The sequence below is a fragment of the Patiria miniata genome, unplaced genomic scaffold, assembly GCF_015706575.1.
Source record: "Patiria miniata isolate m_02_andy unplaced genomic scaffold, ASM1570657v1 HiC_scaffold_5, whole genome shotgun sequence".
NCBI classification, from domain to species: domain Eukaryota; kingdom Metazoa; phylum Echinodermata; class Asteroidea; order Valvatida; family Asterinidae; genus Patiria; species Patiria miniata.
Genome location: NW_024037072.1, coordinates 32,487,140 through 32,508,588, shown reverse-complemented (window position 1 = coordinate 32,508,588; position 21,449 = coordinate 32,487,140). Strand labels below are relative to the sequence as shown.

General features: G+C 41.0%; 2 protein-coding genes across 2 annotated transcripts in view; one reads left to right on the top strand and one right to left on the bottom strand.

Annotated features, from left to right (window-relative positions):
• LOC119740704 overlaps nucleotides 1–15,998 on the bottom strand; it is a 74,735-nt gene extending 58,737 nt beyond the window's left edge. Inside the window, exons 1-9 of the mRNA XM_038216083.1 lie at nucleotides 15,862–15,998; nucleotides 12,979–13,129; nucleotides 11,317–11,382; nucleotides 9,285–10,553; nucleotides 8,296–8,463; nucleotides 6,421–6,563; nucleotides 3,812–3,913; nucleotides 2,279–2,390; nucleotides 833–945 (exon numbers count right to left, since the gene is read on the bottom strand). Coding sequence (XP_038072011.1) covers nucleotides 833–945; nucleotides 2,279–2,390; nucleotides 3,812–3,913; nucleotides 6,421–6,563; nucleotides 8,296–8,463; nucleotides 9,285–10,553; nucleotides 11,317–11,382; nucleotides 12,979–13,105 — 2,100 coding nt within the window. The 5' untranslated portion in view covers nucleotides 13,106–13,129; nucleotides 15,862–15,998. The remainder of the gene's footprint in view (nucleotides 1–832; nucleotides 946–2,278; nucleotides 2,391–3,811; nucleotides 3,914–6,420; nucleotides 6,564–8,295; nucleotides 8,464–9,284; nucleotides 10,554–11,316; nucleotides 11,383–12,978; nucleotides 13,130–15,861) is intronic.
• A 3,522-nt stretch (nucleotides 15,999–19,520) lies between these two features.
• LOC119741383 (tetranectin-like protein) lies at nucleotides 19,521–19,922 on the top strand. The gene has a single exon (XM_038217134.1). The coding sequence runs from the start codon at nucleotides 19,521–19,523 to the stop codon at nucleotides 19,920–19,922; it is 402 nt and encodes a 133-aa protein (XP_038073062.1).
• Nucleotides 19,923–21,449: the final 1,527 nt, after the last annotated feature.

Below are 21,449 nucleotides of genomic sequence, written 5' to 3'. Positions count from 1 at the left end.
TCAGGGGTGAATGGCCGGGCTGGTTGTGAGGGTCGGGTGGCTCAAATTACATGTTGTCATGGAAACATTCCATACAGCCACTGGATATTAAACATTAAAGGTGCTCGCTCCAGCAAGAGTTTTGAGGAGTAGGAAGTTGCACAAAATAAGTTCCTAAGACAAATTCACTTGATGGACCCTTTAACCCCAATTTCGAGCTGCACTGCTGCCTTAAAATACCAGCGGCAAAATGCTCATTTGATACCCTACTTTGCCTCTTAGTGGTTACTTACCATACATGTTAAACTAACAGACCAACCCATAAAGGCCCGCTGTAAGCTGTTTGACCAATCGCAAATGTGATTAGTGTCCAACATGTGCACACAAAAGTCTGAAATGCATCCACATGCGTATGACGTGCGCGACTGGAAAATACAGTGTGGCATTTGCGAGGCACACCTGTTGTTAAGCTGTACTATGTGAGCCGGGATTTACGGATTATCCCATTACTGGCTTGCTGGCACTCAGCACATCCTGTAACTTCGGATTCTGTGCCAAAAATGGTCAGCACAGAAATTCTGTCATGTAAGAGGTGCATGACCACGGAGTATTGATCGTCAGCCCAGATTTCTGTGGCTAACCGCACCATAAAATAGGTAGAACTGCTTAGATGAAAACAGTGCTTAGCGGCTAAGCCAACTCAGCTAGAAACCAGCCATATGCAAAATAAATCCCCCGACATCTTTGGCTGGTTGACTATTTTGACTTAGCAAGCATTTTCTGTGCACGACCATTTTCTTTTCCAGGCAGCTTTAGAATACTGGGCCACTGATTGTGCAATTGCTCATCTAACCTTCTGCTTTATGTTCATCTCCTCTGCCTCCTCCTCCCTACTAGGCACCGCCTCCTTGTAGGTGTTGTCATGAACCATGATGGCTGCTGGATGACATCCGCCTTTGCTCATATCTGCAATGTTCATTTGGGATTTCCATAATCAGTCTTAATCAATCACAGCGCTGGCTGCTACAGTAGTGGAAGCAACAAAATATTAGCTGGTGCAAGCAAACTGCATATAACCGAAGCCTTTTCTATCAGTTATAGAAGCAGCCAATATGTTAATAGCCATAAGCAGTCAAGAACCGTAATTTCAACTACTTTTACCTACAGGGTGAGTAAAAAAAAAACGAAACCCAAATGTTGGGACCATTGTTTTAGGGAAGTTCTGCATGTAGCATTTTCAAAATGTAGGATACGAAAGCCCAATTCTTAAGCTTTCTTTTAGTACAAGAATCATTCAAATCACTCATGTACTTTTCAAGTTACAGAATTTTAAACACAACCAAGGTTCTGTCCAGGGATCACAAAAAAGATCAGTGTTCTTTCAACAAACCGACAAGAAATCACATAGGGATGTGTGTGAATTGTTATCGTTTTGCTAAAAGAACACATACCTTTTTTTGTGATCCGTTGACAGAACCTTAAACGGTGGTTGTGTTTTAAATTCCGTAACTTGATAAGTACATGAGTGATTTGAATGATTTTTGTACTTAAAGAAAGCTGATGAATTGGGCTTTCATATCCTATATTTTGAAAGTGCTACACGCAGAACTTCAATAAAACAATAGTCCCGACATTTGGGTTTAGTTTTTTTTGTACTCACCCTGTATTTTATCATTAAACAGCTCTCATATGGAAGAAGCAGTAGCAGCAGCAGCAGCAGCAGCAGCAGCAATAGTAACATAGATGAGGATCAAGCAATAAGTAGTTGCAAACCAGCAACCTCTTAAAGGGCCAATGCAATGTATTTGTTTTCAATGCAATCCTTGAAATGCACTTTGTATCCCATTTCATCTTATTTTCAAATTTGTTTCGCCATTTTAAATGGTATTTTTGTGCTTGCCTGATACGACAGCCTGCTAAATATTTACTACGTGGGGAACACTCAGCATGTGCAGCAACCCCAACTAAAAACAACCACAGCAACACACATTATCAGCATCAGTAATTACATAAAACAAGGCTTCGCCTCGCCTGCTTTGTTGGGTAAGGGCTATGCTGCCTCGCCTGCTTCGCAGATGTTTGGCGAACGCCTGCTACACGGGCGAATGCCCACTTCGCAGGCGAATGCCCACTTTGTGAGTGCTTCCAAGTTACTCCTGAATATGGCATCATGCGGCTTTGCCCAAAGCAAAAACCATGAAAACAGCTTTCTCTCTACTGGTACGATGTTGGCTCTGAAACATTTAAAATGAATGTTATAAAAATGTATTTTCATGCTTGTGTATCCATGGACACTCACTATTCTCAAAGTAGAGATGGACATTATTTCCTTTGCTGGTGAAGGGAATAGACACAATCTTGGCTGTGCAGTTGGGTACTACCTCAGGAATCTCATTCAACTGCTTTGTTACCTGTCAACAAAATTATCAAAAATTAAATACAAAAGATGGAATTTGCGTCAGGGTGATGTAAAATCAATATTGGGTTTTGCCCTTCACTAATGTATCTTTATAAACACTGTATACTCAGAGTTGTCCCGAGTGATTGTGAGAAGAATTGTTCAGATAGGACTCGAACCCACGACCTCCTGCTTACTAGCGCAGACGTCTTATCGTTCAACCACCGAGCTTGTCAGGGTCGGCGGGCTGGTTCAAACCTGATATAGCAGCGGGTACCGCAACCAAACTATTCATAAGATGGAATTTGCATCGGGGTGATGTTAATTCAATATATGGCAAGCTCTGAGTATACAGTGTTTATACAAAAACGTCGGTGAACGGCAAAACCCAATATTGAAAGTTGAACAAAGAAACTGACTGCATGGAGTGAGATTTGAACCTCCAAACTCTGATGTACCAACTGAGCTGCCCAGTCCTATGTTGGCTGTATGAATAATGAAATATCAGTGTCTTTGTTATTTAATATAGGGCACTACTTAGAGGCCTTAATACCTCATCCACAGCTTCTGTATGTTGATTGGTCAAGAGCAAGTCACATGGCATTCGTTATATTTTTACTATCTTGCTGTGCACAGCCAAAAAGACTATGCAACGGCTGGAGAAAAAAAAACGTAGCAACCGGTATGCACGAGTGCAGATGCAAACAGTTGTGTGCGTTGCGCGTCTTGTTCCCAAAGGCTAGCACTACAGAGCTAAGCAGTAGCTTAGTTTGGAAAAGTGTAAGCAAATGTTCAACTAATTTCATGATGATGAATGTAGAAGTACATTTTAATTGGAGTTTTGCTAAATGTATCAGTTATCTCTTAAAATCAAGCAGAATCTGTGAGGGAGGTGTTAAGAAACAACTACTGACTGCTTGAACACGGTGATCCATGGAGCATTCATACTTCCCTCAGCTATGTCTCGGGAAAACAGAATGCTCCATAGATTAATGAGGGAGGCTAGTTTTACCACACCACTTGAAGTAGTAAATATTTGTATAATATGCTATGTTGGAAGGTACCACGCCCAAAGTCACATAAGCAATGCTGCAAACGTTGGAAATAACATTCAGTGATCACACAGATAATTTCAGTTGAATACGAATAATCCACAAGATCAATTTGTAGTAATCAATGATAACTGAGTTGACAATTTCAAAGCTGATGATTTGAATAACTACTACTTAGGCTTAGGGGTGATTAAATATAAATTTAATCATTCAATAAATTAAAGTTCAATCAATATAGAAATAACTACTTTTTTGACAAACCGAAGTCAATAAAAAAAGAGCAAGTAACAAGTTAATTGATTTGTTGATGGATTCAAATGACTGAACAACTGAAACAAAACCATTTTGTTGATTGAAAATTAACCGCATAAAGCTAACGAACCTCTGAAGAATGAGATTCATTATTGATGTTGATGATATGCCCATTCAGACGACCGCTGATGCTATACAGTTTCATGGTCAATTTTCCTTTGTTGGCAGGTATCTGAAGAAGATGGAAAAAAGATGGGGAAAAAGGTTGAACAGTCTCCCAAGGTCTGGCTTTGAAACATTGTATTCAATTTTGTATTGAAATACATTAATTACAAATTCATTTTTTACATGTACATTTTTAAATACCCTTTTTGTACTGATTTGCAAGTGTTGTAAAAAGGATACTCCTTTGAAAAAAAGTACTTTAAACCTCAAATATTTTGAATTGTCCAAAAATGAGTTTGCATATTGTGGACAAATTACAATCCGCCTATGTATTTCAGTTTTTTACTTCTCAAAAATTAGGGTAGTGGTGAGTGATATGAAAGGCATTGTTGGTTGCCAGTATTGTAGTCGAGTCACCTACGTCGAGTCCGAGTCCAAGTCCCGAGTCACAAGCCTCGAGTCCGAGTCTCGAGTCACAAGCCTTGAGTCCAAGTCCGAGTCAAAAATCACTTGTTCCTAGTTGTTCACCAACTTAATCCATTTTTTTAAAATCATTTTTCAATCATCCATTCTGTCTTTTAAAGTAAATCCTAGTGTATTTAGTTTACCTTATGTGTGTTTTGCTGCACATTTTTTGGCATGACACCAAGCCCTGGTGTTTGTCGTGCAGGCGCTAGGCGTGCGTGCACGGCCCCTGGATATGTTTTCCGCGGCGCCGCGTGTTTTGTCAATGGAGTAATAAAGAATGCTATGTTTGTCGCACATAAGCAACGTTGTTTTTCTTTTGATTAACATACGTGACTCGAGTCATGAGTCCCCAAGCTCGAGTCCGAGTCATCACGGTCGAGTCCGAGTCCGAGTCATTTTCCAATGAGACTCGAGTAGAGTCCCAGTCACAAAAAAATGTGACGGAGTCTGACTCGAGTCCGAGTGCTGGACTCGAGTCCTACAACACTGTTGGTTGCCTTGCCTACTTACTACTAACTGCTCTGACAATATTTAGTGGGGCAGAGGAAATATTTAGGGGAATTGTGCCTTTGATAATACAAGCATGGCATTTCGCACACAGTCTAGAGTATGTCTTAAGAAAGATATGTGGCTATAGGCCATCGCAGATTTGTCCTTTGAAAAAGTATTGGTAGAATAACAAGCAACTTTCAAAATTTTCAATATGGCTGCCATTGCTTGGTATTCTACTTATACTTTTTCATAGGACAAATCTGTGATGGCCCTATAGCCAATTATCTTTCTCATGACATACTCTGACTTGTGTACCAAATGTCATGCTTGTATCATCAAAGGCACAATCCCATCACCTAACGCACACACCCATCCACATAAACAAAAGCTGCTTTGTATAGTCAATCAGATTTGCTTGCGCATTTGATAACACAGACAAACACTTTTGACAGTACAGCTGTGATATAGTTGTCCTTGTGAAATTTTCATTCACTTTCTCATTCGCGAAAGTACGAACCAGCCTATACTTCATTTGTTTAAAGTGAGTTCTGTCCAAACATTGAACCCTTGCAGAATATCCAACCCAGATGCAAAGTCAGAGAACAACCAGCGTGTCAATGTCTTTATGACCTATGATGCAGGGTCAACTTAAGTTACATGTACAACACTTGCATGACCACCAATAGACCTCTATCATGCTGTCACCATTTCAGTCATGTTCCTTGTATCGGTGCAAAAAGGAGCCAGACTATTTTTCCTTCCAGCCTCGCTTTGGTTACGTTGATTCGAATGGGAAAAAAGTCAAGATGGCCGCAACATGATAATAGTCTATAGGCACTGCTTTCTGCGCCAATCAGACCAGAGGAAAGGTAGAATAAGCCTCGATCGATCTATACTGATGACGTCACACTATCTTTGCATGTGCACTTTTCTATGGGGCTACGAAACCTTCGTCCCCAACGGGCTCCCATAAGAAAGCACACGTGTAAACAAAGTGTGATGTCATCAGTAAAGAGGCTTGTCATACTAATCATTTAAATAAAATTCCATAAGAATATGATCAAATGCGCATCACAATTATTATCCCGGTTCATCGGGAATGAGACCCTGCAACAGCTCTAGATCAGCGCAATATGGTCTCTATACCTTCACAGGTACCCATTTATACTCCTGGGTGGAGAGAGGCAATCGTAGTAAAGTGCCTTGCCAAGGTGCACAAACACCATGTTCCCTGTCAGGATTTGAACCCATGTACCACGGCACACGAGTCGAACACCGTAATCGTTGGACCACAGCACCCCACATACATGTATGTGATGCGATGAAGCTACATGAGTCGTTTGTCGACCCTGGTCAAAACAATTTTTATTACAAATTTGAACAGAGCACAATCTCAGCATTACTGATGTGAAAACTGCATGCTGGTACCATCTTCAGTTCAAAAATTATGGAAGTCGGAACACCAAGAGATGTGATGAAGTGATGTGATGAAGTGGCCCTATTTTGGCCTGTATCTCCAAATAAAAATTCCCGACAAACGACTTATTTAGCTTGATCGCATCACATATATTGAGGCGAAAAGCAATTTCCAGGTTTAATGATCGGAGTACTTACGTCATACGACATGTCATTGGCAAATTCAGGGTGGGTTGAATTGTGGGTGCTGAAGAGGAATCCGTCGTTTGTGTTGGTTATCATGTTGTATAAGTTTCTGTCGGCATTTATGGAGCTAAAAAACTTCCGCTGACATTTCACTCCTGTTACAGTATATAGAAAACAAAAGTAAATACAGGTATGAATGCATTAACAAGTATCTTTGGGAAGTGGTAGCCAAAGAATTCCAGTATTAAGCTTGTTGGAGTACTCCAGACTGGTGTTGGTCTTGTTATGTGGGATTTTGGTGTTATCAATTTCCAATTTAAAGCCCGAGTCCATCATTTGCAGCTATCCAAAAAAGTAACTGGCATAATTATTGTTGAAAAACATACTGGTTGAAAGATAGTAAGGGGACTAAACTCCCTGTGAAATTATCCTTTCTGGCAAGCTCTCATTTTGAAGAAATCAACGAAAGAAGGCATTTCCAACGGTGCTTCTTAAGAAGCACCGTAGGAAAATTTAAATTAGTAGTTCGATTTGTTATTCGGCACAGCGCGCACAAGCATTGGAACGACGCACAGGCGCGCGTGGTTGCTATAATTCGTCGGATCAGTGCGCGACATTGCGTAAAGCTGCAATTCAAAACAATTCGAAACATGATTTAGCAACTTTTGATTTGAAATTGAGATCCTAGAATGCTGTTTTTCTCGGAATATACAGCTGAAGCTGAGCTGAAACTTCATCAAGTAAGTTGTTCAGTATCCTTCACTAGATTTTGAACACTTTTGTTGCTTCAAACGAACAAAATGCACTAATTACAAATGATGGACTATAGCTTTAATACACTGAACAGGCATTCCATTTATACACAAAACTAATTTAAAAGAACATCCATTCCTGGTTTAATATTGGTATCGTCTGTAATTGAGCAGCATTCATAATCTTTTTGGGCTGTTTTGTTGCATTTGTCTCATTCAAGTTTGCTTAAACTGTTAAAGGTACAGTCCATCATTTGCAGTTATCAAAAAAGTAACGGACAAAATTATTGTTGAAATGCATACTTGGTTTAAAGATAATAATGGGACTAAATTCCCTTTGAAATTGTTCTTTCTGTCAAGCTGACATTTTGAATAAAACAATGAAGTGCCATTTCTAACGATACGTCTAAAAATGCATATTTGGAGATTTCCGTTGATAGTTTGTTTTTGATTCAGCAAAGCTGTGAATGAGTATACTCAAGCGTTGACATGACGCACACAGTTGCTATAATTCATCGGTTCAGTGCGCGATATCGTGTAGTGCAAACGGCTGAATGAGAACGTCTCCCCGGCGCTGAATTTGGGTGCAATTCAAAACATGACTCAGTAACTTTTGATTTGAAATCACGATCCTAGAATATTGTTTTCTCAGAATATACAGTCGAGTCTCGTTAATACAAACTCGTTCGGACCTAGCCAAATTGTTTGTTATATCAGAATTTTGTATTAAGAGGAACATCAGTCCCATTCATTGTGCACATAAATGCACAGTCGGGACTAAAGCTTTATGTTTGTTATAACCAGAATTTTGTATTAACAGAGTTTGTACTAACGAGATTCAACTGTATAGCATTCATTTTAAAAACGTCATCAAGTTAGTTGTTAAGCACCCTTCTTTAGATTTTGAGCACATTTGTTGCTTCAAACCAACATAATGCACTAATTACATATGATGTACTCTACCTTTAATCATCACCTTGTTTGAAGGCTATAATTATTTTAGAGGCACATCTTGGTCTTGACTTGGATTGAGGTAGTGCTGGTCCTGCTCTTGACTAAGACTCAGACAGGGTTAATGATTATTTTAAATGTGGTTTTATCATTTATTTTTTTTGGTAATTATTGTTTGACTCACCATCTGCCCTGTTGTCCACCTTGAATGTTATCTCCGTTCCAGAGAAGACCACTTTGTTCAGCGCTTCGTACATGGGCCCTCCAAGATTGACAGCATACAGGACGCCTTTGGGCTGGTTCACGATACGATAGGGGGAGCCCTCCAACTCAATACTCGCAGGCTGATTATCTGTGTTCAAGAATATTGAATCCACAGTGATAGTGGTTCACAGGCTAACGATCAATTCATTATAGGCATTTGTGTATAAATGCGGGGATAATAGGGTGATGAAGGAGTTATAAACAAACACGTAGGGGCCTGGTTGCCGATAATGGTCCAAGCCGATTGTGTGAAGGTTATTATCATTGACCAAGCCCATACCATTCATAAATACCTTTTCAATCAAAGCCATAAAAAGTAAAGTTGACAAAATTTCAAGGATTTTGTTTGACTATTTTAGACCATGTTGAGATCATGCAACTTCTATGTTTTGTGTGAAAGGCACGCCGTGTGTTCAAGATAGCACCTTATATTGCAGTTCACATCAGTGGTTCCCAAGCAGCCGCACGTGCATGTGGGCGTGGAGCACAGTTTAAACACCAGTCTAAAACATTACTGACCAGCATTTAAATGGCAGTTTAAGACCACATGCTTGACACACTCTCGACCAACAGGAATTGCTAAACTTTTTCCCAAGTACACTTGAAGTTGCTGCGGCATATCTTTGGAATAAATTAAGCTAGAGATATAAATTTGGTATCATTGGAAAGCCAATGATTTGCGCTTTAACATGATGTATATAAAACGTGAAAAGTCAAAGGTGGGGGTTATTCCTCATTATGCTATGGCAGGTCACATATGCTCAAGATTTACAAAAGATATGAACCAGTTGTCACTCAAATGATCTTTTGACAGAAGGTTGAATTTATATATGTCTGTCAAAAAGGGCAAAACAATTGAAAAATTTGCAGAAAATACGCATCAGCAAAATGCAGCAATGGGTTACTTACTGATATCACTAGTCAGGCCATACACCTGAAGGAGTTTCAAACCAGTGCTGTTCTCATCATCGCTCAACTCCCTCTGGAACCCCAGTCGGCCATCAGGCTGTTCCAACAGCTGCCCGGCCTCCACCAGCTCGATCATCCTGCCGTTCAGCATGATCTTCACCTGTGACATTTTGGACACCCATCCGGTGATGCTTGCACCGTTGACGTACACAGCTCCCCGGTAGTTGCTGTCCAGGCCTGTGGCTAAGCAGGAGGTCTGGAAACACCGCTGCTGCGGGTTGGCGACATCCTCAGGAAGGTTAGAGATGAAGCTGTAGCGGCACGGAGCACCAGGCCCAACGACAACCAGCTGGTTGTTATCCTCCGAGATAAACCAATCGTTACCTCCTTCCGACGAGCTAGAGCTTCCAGCAATGAAAGAACACCTTACTCCCCATTTCTGGACTGTTACTAAGTAAAGGGCGGATGAGGTCTTATCGTCCACCCCTCGACTACATGAGCACAAGACCAACAGACTGTAGTCCTGAAATCCTGGGAGACTCTCTACCAGAACCGTCTTCTCAGAACCACTGAACGTCTGAGTGTGAATGACCTTCCCTGATGTTCCCGTGTTAGTGTCGCCATCAGAGAGCCAGATCCCATAATGACTCTGGGACGGGCCAGTAATCTCCAGCATCCCTTGCTCACAGCCGAAGCTCCACAAATTATCACAGTTCTTATCTGTGATAGCGTGTGCAACAAGCTCGCCAGAGTTGTGGCTGAAGGCTAAAAAGTATGCGTTGCAGGGGTGTGAGCCTTTCTTCCCCGAAGCGCTGCACAGGACCAGCAAAGCACAACCGTACTTGCCAGGGTTAACCGATATATCGGTTTTCAAGGTGGCAGTGTTGCTGAAACCTTTCGTCTTGGGTCCTGTGTAGACTGCCATCACCCCACAGTGACCCATCAGAGCAATGTTGGACACAATCGTAGCCCTCGAGAAGCCGAATCGTAGACATGGGGACATGAAGCCATCAGCGTCGGTGTGCGTTCGGAAATACTTGTACAAGGAGTGCTCTCCAGCTTTGCTGATGGATGTGTACTGGTAATGATTACCATCGAAGCCACAACGGATCAAACACAGCTCAGAGGTGAAGGTGGTATTGGTTACGTCAGTCAGCAGCATCAGAGCAGTGCCTCCACCATGCTTGCCATTCACATTGAAGTCGGTCTTGGTGAAAGCCGGGATGGGGAAGCCACTGGAGGCAGTGCCTGTCATGCAGGCAAAGTCAGCTGTGAAGATAAATTGGGGCAAAAGATGGTATCACTGCGAAGGAAGCATTCAACTACATTCTTTAAGTGCCTGCGTTTCTTTTTAGTGGCTGATCTTTACCTTCAGCTCATCAAAATGTTTGCTCTGAGCGCCAGCATTGTCCAAGGTTTTGAAGGATTTTAAAATCCTCCAAAAGCTCTTGGTGGACATTGAAGAATCAGAGAGGTCTAGGGTTAATGTTATGGGTGTGCATTTACGGGTAGTATGGGTACTGGATACTCAGGTGGAACATGGATACCCAGATACCCGTTAAAGAAACCCATCCCCCAAATTCAAAACTCGGAAGTTGCTGTTCAGATTGTTCACAAAGGTCCGCACAATAGTAGTACAACATCGGGCGTCAATGCAGCAAGATACAAGTATGTACAGTGAGCATAGCTTAACGGTGTGAACCGCAACTTTCACGAGCGTCATAACGTGAAATATGTTTTGTTTTCCCATGTAGCTTGGTTTTCATTTTGAAAATTCCCCACAAATGACATTCAAAATGTGTTTTTTTCACTGTCTAAGAAGTTAATAAGTAATTTGTAAAGTTGGTTACGGGTACCCGATCCCATAATCTGGAACCGGTTCCTGACTTCAAAGGTCGGGCGCACGGGTACCCGGTTCCGATGTACAGCCCTAATTAATGTCTATTTGACCAGGAAATGTAATGGGGTTTAAAATGAGTAGAACTTGAGTCTACATGAAACTACTTCAAAACGGTAGTTCTGTTTCACATACCTACTGTTCTGATGTCCTTAGATGGGGGTAGGCCAAGATCAACCTTCCGGAGTTCTTTGGGCATGGCTAGGTAGAACGATGAAATATAAAAAGAAAAAACTGATATCACAAACATAGCTTGGTTTTATGACAATTTTACAAATCTGAATGCAACACAAACAGGAGACTACCTGAAAAAATAAGTGATAAGCTTTCAAACAAAATGCATAAAGGAAATCAGTATGAACTGACAACATTATCCACATACAGGGTATCACCCCCCCCCCCAAAAAAAGAAAATATCAAAGTGCCCTCTTTTTCACAGCTTTTAACAAATACATCGCAAATATCAATACATATTTGGAGAGTATAGTTCATTAGCCTTTTAAAAACGAAAAAAATCATTCCAATCAGGTTAATATTTATTGAGTTATGGCCTTTTCTAAAATGTGCCGATTAGTTCTCAATTCGGCTACGGTCTTAATTGTCATTTATTAGAAATGTAATGGATTTGGGGTGAGGGTAGTTTTTCTTTCTTTAATTTTTAATCTATCTTTCTTTATTTGGTTCTCTTTTATTTCTCATTTTTTGCAACAATGGTCATTTCTCCTTTTGTAAGAAATGGTAGTTCTGAAAAGGACTGTTTGGTTAACTTCTTAGATGTTTACCGTGCTGCTCTGCCCTCTACTTTGCAGCCTCTTTCACGGATGCAAGTTTTGGCCCTTGTTGCACTCAAATATCACTTGAAAAATGAAAAAGCGGCACTTGTTTTTTATTGGCCACAACTCAATAAATAGTTAATTAAGAATTCTATCATGTAGGCCTAGTCCAGAACACAGGACAAGTTCAAAAAAGCGGAACCCAAACCCCAAAAATTATATTTCATATCTAAAAAAAATTGTAGCACCAAACATAATAATGACTGGAAAGCTAATTTCATAAGCTACTTTTAGATGAAAACAATTACTGAAATTGCTCAATCCGTTCAAACAATATCCCCATTTAAAGGGAATATGTGTACATCATTGGCTTTTGCTATAATTTTCAGGAATGAACTATTTGAGGGGTTAGTATAATAGATCAAATATTGCTACACTGACATGTTTGAAATTTTGTGTTGGAAAATGCTGGAAAAACCAAGAAAAACAAAAGTGGTCAAGTAGTCTGGTTCCCTGACTCCACTTAAGATAAAATTGATCAATTTATAGATGCCAGAAAACTGTAAGGTAAGGGAACCAGTCCAGCTGGCCTGCACCCGTTCATGAACATGTAACAAATAGCAAACAAAATTTGGACTGAAAAAAGGTAAATTTGGAGCAGTAATTGAAAAATTGTTAGGTTTTTCCAACGATGGTCGGCCGACCACCATTGGAAATGTATACACCAGGTGCCATAATTTTACAGGATGCTTTAGACTGTCATTTACCAACATCCTAGTAAGGTATTTCGTAAAAACTTGGTAGTTTTATTTTTCGATGTTTGCAAATGTTGTATATTCCCTTTAAACACAATGACCCTAAAACTGCTTTTTTTTACTCGCCCTGTATTTCACAATTTATATACACATGCACATATTTTTGTGCAAAGCTAGTATGCATTTGATGGTGAATAGAATGCTCTGATGCAAATGGATTTCTTGATGTAAAACAATTCCCTATTCACATTGAAAAATTCAGACAATACCTTTAGTTAGCTTCAACGCAGCGATGCGCCTAGTCGCTGCTTGATTCTTCACCACGTTGAATGCCGTCACCACGGCAACCTTCTTGGAGGCTTTCGGCCCCTGTTGCTTGGATACCTTGGTTCCCATTGCGTTTCTTCAGCTACTTTTTAACTGAGAATAAAAACAGAATCATAGAATCGAGCATGACAGTTCGTTTCCAGTCCCATTATATCAAGTAAATAAAAGATACCTTTTGACACTTTGGTTACAGAGCTCGTATCAGGAGCTTGCGACACCATCACGGTGTCTTTATCAACTGGCGTTGTTGAGGCCCTCACGTGACCTGTCACATGACCAAGCTTGGTCACACGACAGGAGGCGGTCGTACACGCGGGCCTGCTCATAGCATCGACACCTCGTAGGTTCGACAATTAAATTTACTTTTATTTCTGTCCATATCTAAGTTCAACGCCTCATAAATCCAACGCCTCATAAGTCCAACAGCCATTATTAATTAATACAAACATTGCGTAAAATGTCAGAATGTTAAAAGCGCTGTTACGCCCCAACTATCGCAGCGGTCCCAACTATAGTTGGGACTGTCCCAACTGTGGCAGTTGGGTCTGCCCAACTATAGTTAGGACTGCATGGAGTTGCCCCGGAGGCTCGATAGAGGGTGTTAATGTTCCGCCGCGGCGCTGGCACCATGTATTCGTCATGCATGCATGCCGCAGGGCTGGCCAGCCACGTGGTACTGCCTAGTTGGATGAGTTGTCCAGCTACGTAGCTTGGTTTTATAGTCCAGCAACATTTTTTATGCAAAATTCAAAGATTGGCGTGGCCCAGCTATAGATGGGCCCCACCCATAGCTAATTTCAATGGTTCCAAGTAAAGTCAGACGTGTATATATCAGAGCTGTAGAATGTTACAGTAGCTGTACAGCAAGTGAACTATAGTTAGGACCGCAAAATTCAAAGATTGGCGTGGGCCAACTATAGATGGGCCCCACCCATAGCTAATGTCAATGGTCCCAAGTAAAGTCGGACATGAATTGTATCAGAGCTGTAGGGAATGTTTTATAGTCGTACATCAATGTAAACTATGGTCATGATAGTTGGGACCGCAAAATAAAAATAGTGCAGTGGCCCAACTATTGATAGGCCCCACCCATAGCTAATTTCATTGGTCCCAAGTAAAGTCAGACGTGTATCAGAGCTGTAGGGAATGTTTTATAGTTGTACATCAATCTAAACTATAGTTGGGACACTGCAAAATAAAAAGATTGGAGTGGCCCAACTATTGATGGGCCCCCTTGATGACTCCCAACTATAGTTGGGCCAGCCCAACTGTAAAACTACAGTTGGGACCGTCCTTACTATAGTTGGGAGGATCCCAACTATAGTTGGGACCGATACCATAGTTGGGGCGTAACATAGCCCCACTAGTGTGGCCGTCAGTATGCTGCGCTGAACCTAAGGCCACACACCGTGGTCCGCGCACTACTGAGGACGTTTTCATAAAATTTGCAGGGAATTTCTTACATATGGTTGTATTCTACGATGTCCCATCTATCACTTCTGGGATGCTTAGCTAGGTGTAATGATGTTCAATTTTCCGAGATATTCTTGAATCTTTCTGGAGCCCATGCAGTGTGCACTCGTGAAACGTCCGGTGATGGCAGCCATTTTGAATGTGATAAGAGATGACCTCAAGCTGTGACGTCGCGTTTATGCAAATTGCTTGTCGAGCGAGAGCGCGAGTTGCAAACGCGACGGCTGTTTCCTGTGCCGTAGATCCTGAATAGAGATCAGTGCACGTGGCCCCCAGACGATAAATGCATGGTACAGGAAACAGCCGTCGCATTTGCAACTCGCGCCCTCGCTCGACAAGCAATTTGCATAAACGTGACGTCACAGCTTGAGGTCATCTCTTGTCACATTCAAAATGGCTGCCATCACCGGACGTTTCACGAGTGCATATATGGGCTCCAGAAAGATTCAAGAATATCTCGGAAAATTGAACATCATTACACCTAAGCATCCCAGAAGTGATAGACATGATAGATGGGACATCGTACTAAAATTCGTAGAATACAACCATATGTAAGAAATTCCCTGCAAATTTTATGAAAACGTCCTCAGTAGTGCGCGGACCACGGTGTGTGGCCTTAGGTTCAGCGCAGCATACCGATGGCCACACTAGTGGGGCTAGGGCGTAACACTGCCGTATGTCGGACAAATGAACCTTTTCTGGTAACAGTCCATAGCTCCGACGCCTCATAGGTCTGACGCCTCGTTTTTCCGACGTCGGTCGACCTATGAGGTGTTGGACCTATGCCGTGCGGAATAAATAAATGTTAGGCCTATGCAGTTATAATACTAGTTATATAAGCCCGACACCTCATAAGTCCGAAATTTAGGATTTATATGAGGCATCGGACCTAGGCTATGTGGCGTCAGACTTAGGCCAAATAAAAAAAAAAAACATGTTTAGCATCCCCGCCCGCTTCCTTTTTGGAGGCCGCCTCCTTTTTTTTTCTTTCTTTTTTAAACAGAAAAATTATAAATTGTAAACAGTGACTGACATCATTTTGGCCTTTTTGTCAGTTTGTCTGTTAGTGTTGCCTAGCCCAAATAATTAAAGCTGGTAGTGGTATGTCATTTCCTGAGTCCAAGTGGCAGCCATTTAAAAAAAAATGGGCGGCTATTTTGGAGGGGGGAAAAAAAGTGCCTCCTCCTTCCCTTTTTTTACAAAGGCAGGACGCTAAACATTTTTTTTTTTGCCTTATGAATATGATACCGCCCGGTATTTCAAACGAATTCCTGATATTCTTGTAACACATGACCAACACAAAAGAGGAGGGGGGTTCCATCTGTCACATATCTTGCTACATATGTACCTACCCTTCTGACCAAATGGTGTCACTTCGTCGATCAGAATCGTCATGGATTACGGAGCCCCTGTCCTTGGTCATAAGTGCACATGCATTGGACGGCCATTGCTTGTGAATTATGGATTAACACGCGTCGCATGGTGATGATAAACTGCAGCGTGTTGACATTTGTAAACTTGCCTCAAGGCTCCTACAATAATCTATCACCGATCAGATTTGGAATTTGGGCATTTTTCAATCTCGTGGAATCTAATGTTTATTTTATGCTCTGGAATAAACGGGATTGTCATTTTTAAGCATTAATTGATATATAACCGCACAATTGAAATTTCTATACTTAAGCATGAGAACTTTAGACTCGAAATCAGTCTAAAAGAACTGGCCTGTTTAGCAAAATAATAGAGGGCGCTCGACGTGTATAGATTTGGGCGCACCCAAGCAAGTAAATTCCCATAGACACCAGTGTTAAATCCCCATACTTCAAAACTCTTTTTTAACATAATCAGAACTCTCACAGGTATTCAGGCTACACTGAAAGAGGATGATCAACATGTGTCAGCTTTCATTTTCTTTTTAATTTTTGGTGGGTTGACCCATGACTTTTTGGAGAAATTTCACCCAAAGAAGACCAACCCCATATTCCCAAACTGGAAAACTGAGTATTTTGAAAAAGATCTCTCAACAACATAGCTATGTTGTTGAGGGATTTTTTTTTAATGGCTAAATAGCTAAATAGCGCCGCTGGCGGACCCAATTGCATCCAACATGCTCAGAATTGCAAGCCCCAATTCCAGGCAAGAGGTACGTATAGTGCCATATGTGTTCAATTCCCCAATTCCAAGGCTCTCGATCAGATATCAGAACTCTGCGGACGGATTTTTGGCCCGATTAATACTTGATTGCTCCCTTTTAAGTTTTAATATCTTGGTTGCCGTACCTAGTCGTGAAAGCATGTTTGCTTCCTCAAGAAATGAAGGGCAAACATGGTCCATTGGCAGCGTTTTAGACTTTGGTTGAGTTTTAGTTTTAGCCCGCAAATCTGACAAAAAATGCAGTCGCCACGGCTAAAATAAGCATGACCCAAAACGGACAAGATAAAAGCATCCTGCCCATTACCGAAAACGTCAACAGTTTACCAAATACATTCGGTGACACACGGATTATGTTCGCAACAGCTCAGCGTTACAAATATAAATAAAACACATCTTGCTTGTTATCAGTTTTGAAAATTCTCCTTGCTTGCATCTAAAATTTTCAATTTCAGAGGTAATTAGGCCTTTACAGCCTGACGGTTGCGACAAGAAGGGCGGATCCTGGGGTGGGGGGCAACAGGGGCCATGGCCCCCCAAAACGAACCCATTTTCTTTTTTCTTTTTTTATTGATGTCGCAATAAAGGCAGGCACTGCGTACACCACCATTAGTTTTCTATAAAAAAAAAGTTGGTTGAAGATCAGAGCGCACCACAAAGCAGCTAGAATCAAAAAAAATTCGGGGCCCTTGAGTGGGCCCCGAACCCCACGCCGTAATTTTGTTGACCCACTTTTTGGGGACCACATTTTTTTGTCAGTGACGTTTCTGCATCAATAACGGCGACAATTTTTTTTTGGGCCCTCCAAAAAAATTGTGTTCTTGATCCGCCCTTTATGGGTTGCGAAGGCTTTGCGTTGTGCGTTGATAGGCAACGTTAATCAGATTACGTACATGGACGCCACAGAGAACTGATTGCACACACAAAAATCACTTTTTGAACGTTCTGTTTTTGAAAATATATGCTCAGTATGATGTAAATGTTAAAATTATAATAGAACAAATTCTAATCTTCATGTCAGTGAACAAAATCGCCGTTATTGATGCAGAAACGTCACTGACTGGTCACTCAAGTAGTCAAGTTGACCTGAAGTCGTGGGAAAATCCTTCGAAAAGGACCCCAAATCCATTATCTCAATTTCTAGGAATCCTTACAAGTTTTAATTTCTCGAGTAATTGAACACTAATATCATCTAAGTATTATATTCCGAATTTCGGCTTCATATGTTGTTGCAAACGCTTGGGTTATACCTTGTAAATCGCCAAGGTATAAATTTCGACTCAGATTTTCTGCCGAGCAGCAAAACAACACAATGCCGCGCTGACTGGGGCGTTGTTATCCTCATTCATTAGCGTGACTTCGTATCACTCGTTATCGACCATGGACGCCCGCAAAAAGGTTGACATTTATTAATTTAAAATAACTGGCGAAGAAGAGGGTCGTATTATTGTTTACCGCATATGGATAGGAGCCTTAATATTCGCGAGGCTTGAAAAGATTGACTGATATTGCAAACATCATTTAGTTACAGCTTAGAAAAATGGACGTACTCAAGCCAATTTTTCCAATTTGAATGAAAAATACTGAACATATCGATACTTAGCATATTACAAGGCGAAACCAACTCTGAAAGTGGCATGAAGATACAGTCTTCAAAACGGGAGAAATAGATGTTCAATTTCAAACAATTTGCCCGCGAACATCAAAATGTCTGTCTAATAAACCGGGCTCTGCTGCTGCGTCGTGTTTGTTTTTTAATGTGACGGCTACCCGACCTATATATTTGTCAGAATATAGTCCATTTTTTTCGTGCTGAAACCAGACTAGGGAGCAAGATTCAAAATTTACACGAGACCGACGAAATGATGTTATTCAGTGAGGCAAAGTTAAAAGGGTATTCCTTGAACGAGTTTTAAACGAAATGATGTGAATTGGAAAGATCATTTAAAAGCAGGATATAAACGTCCAGGCTCAATGTAACATCCACACAACCATCCTTTAACAACTGGACGTTTTTGTGTTTCTTGCGAGAACCATGCGAGAACGTATTTCGGTGGTCAACATTTAATTTTGACCCTCAAAAATCGAGCTGTTGAGTGCATGCTAGTTGTGAATCCTGCCGCACAGTGCATCGCATTCTTCGGACGTGCGAGAAAGAACAAAGTGTGTATTGGTGCTGTGTGTGACCACACAAACGTGTACCGTACATTGAATGGACACGGCTGGAAATACGTATGCGTATGCCACAAAACTTCCGCCGCGTCCGATGTAAACAACCAGGGTCTTTTTTTCCCCGTCTTTTCTCGGGAACGGTAAGACATTACATTACGTTAGTTTCGTTCCAACCAGACCTTTGAAATAGGATAACGTACGCAATCCAAAACACACATTTTTCGGGGATTTTAGGCTCTAATGCCCCTTCAATATTGCCAGCTGAAATGAATACAGGTCAACAGGAAGCACACCCACAGAAGCAATCATGTCCCAGCTAGAGCATTATTGATTTTCTATCAAGACATAGCAACCGTTCCATCTCATAGCGACGTGGCGCAGCAACACGTTTCAAGTTATCCACTTTTGTGGCCGATAATTCCAAACGTCAGAAGATCAGCTCTCCGTCATCGCATTTATTTCAGCATATTGAAACAAGCGCCGTACTGGGTTTAGCGTGTGACAAGAGCAACTGAACTATAGTATGCGATAAGACGGGTTCTCTTTTCTTTTACTTTTGATCGCCTTCGCAGTAATGAAGCTGGTTTGGCTAGACTTGATTGCAGTTGTTGCATGCGTTCATGCCCATTGGTGCCAGCCTGGCCAGGAAGCATTCGGTGGGTCCTGTTACCACATACTCGATGAGACAATGCCGTGGCAGACGGGCTATGAAAACTGCTCTGCCGCGGGCGGTGGCTTGGCGATCCCTGACTCCCTGGACGAGCATCGATTCATCTGGGAGATGTTCACATCTTGGGGAGGCGGTCAGGGGAGTCTCTGGATTGGCTGTTCCGGAACGGAGGATGAAGGCAGGTGGATGCAGGCGGGTGGGAGCGGGCGGGAGTGCACCTACTTCAACTGGGCAGAGGAACGGCCAAGGAATGGCTCCCGAGTTGGAGTTTGTACAGCGATGAAGAATGGCGAGGATGGTCTCTGGAATGACCTCGCTTGCTCCAAGCGCAGACACGTGATTTGTGAGAAGCCGTCGGCTCCAACCCCAAAGATGTTCTGCCTGCAGGCTGATGCCAACGGCCGCTTCACCGCTGAATAGTTCATCATTCACAAATTCTCTCATACATTATTGAATAAAACAGGCGAGAATATTTGATTGAAGTATGACATAAACATGATGAACAAAGCAACAAATAGGAAAGTGGAGAGTTGCATCTCTATTGTTTGCATAAAAGGTAAATATTTTTACCGGATTCCCTGTGGAAGCTGTTGACCGAAAACAGTCATTGGACATCTTTGAGAAAAGACGAAATAAGTGATTATATAGGACAAGTAAATGAATGAAAACCAACCACACTTCAATTGAAAATCAAAACAAACAATTAAGAAAATTATGTTTAGAACTTTAGAATTTCAAAAGCCGTATTTACATGAAATTATGATGTGTCTAGTCCACAGCGTTTCTTGCTATAGGTTTCTAGAATCTGAAGTTGTTTTTGTGGACACAATTTTGATGCATGATATAGACATGTTATATGGATGACCAAAAAAAATGTTATCATACTGGGTTTTCCTCTTCGTCTTTCGTCTGCTTAGGCCTAATTAATTATATAAACACTGTTATTCAATGCCGTCCGGGAGCCCCATCATGAGACAAAAATCAAGTAATAACATACATTGCTTTGATAAAAGAATATTAGGCCTACGTCGGTGATGGGCAAGACCCAATATTAACAGAAAATACATATTTGTTGAAAATTTTGAAAAGAATTTTTGTATTATTATTATTAAAGAGCAATGTAGGAAACTGCATACTTGTGTACAAAAGTTGAAATAGGACAAGAAATTAGAATTGTAATATTAGAGGTTTGAATTCTGATTCAGCTTCACCGATTATTATGTGGGCGTGGGCAAAAAAGACCAGTGACAACCGTTGTACTTTGACGAAAGATACAGTACATTTTTGTACTGCAAAAGTGGGTTTCAAATCGATTTCAAGAGCATAGGCCTACTTACGACATGACAGCATTTTTAATAGGCTAAGAGTCAATTTGTTTAGGTACTTATGATATGCGCCCGTCTAAAGAAACACGTATATATAAGTCTACCGAATATTGCAAATGTTCCTTTCGAAACCGAAATTCTGAGAATGACCGGCTATTCGTAAAATTGTGGAAACATATGGTGATTTTTATTACATCAGCAGTTCACACGAAAAAAAAAGTGACTCAAGTTGAAATCAATACTGATTTGTCTGAGCACTTAATCAATGTTTTGTCTTTGTTTGGAAGTATTCGTTAATTAAAACAACAAACTTTGACACCAAGGGAGTGTCAAAATATTTAATATTCAGCAGTACAATGTATTATATAATTACGCGTCACGTTTTTCGGGTTATAAATTATTTGCACAAGGCATTTCTGTGCCAGCTTTCGCTTCAAGAAAATGCCTCCGTGCTTTCTTCTTTAATTTTCAGATTGAATATTAATTTTATTTGTTTGAATTTTCTGTGAATTATTTTAGTTCATGTATTTCTTTTAAATTGTGTCCTTCATTTATATTTAGTTTATTTGGTTTAATATAGGCATGCTATCAGGAAGCACGGAAATAAATTAAATTAATATAT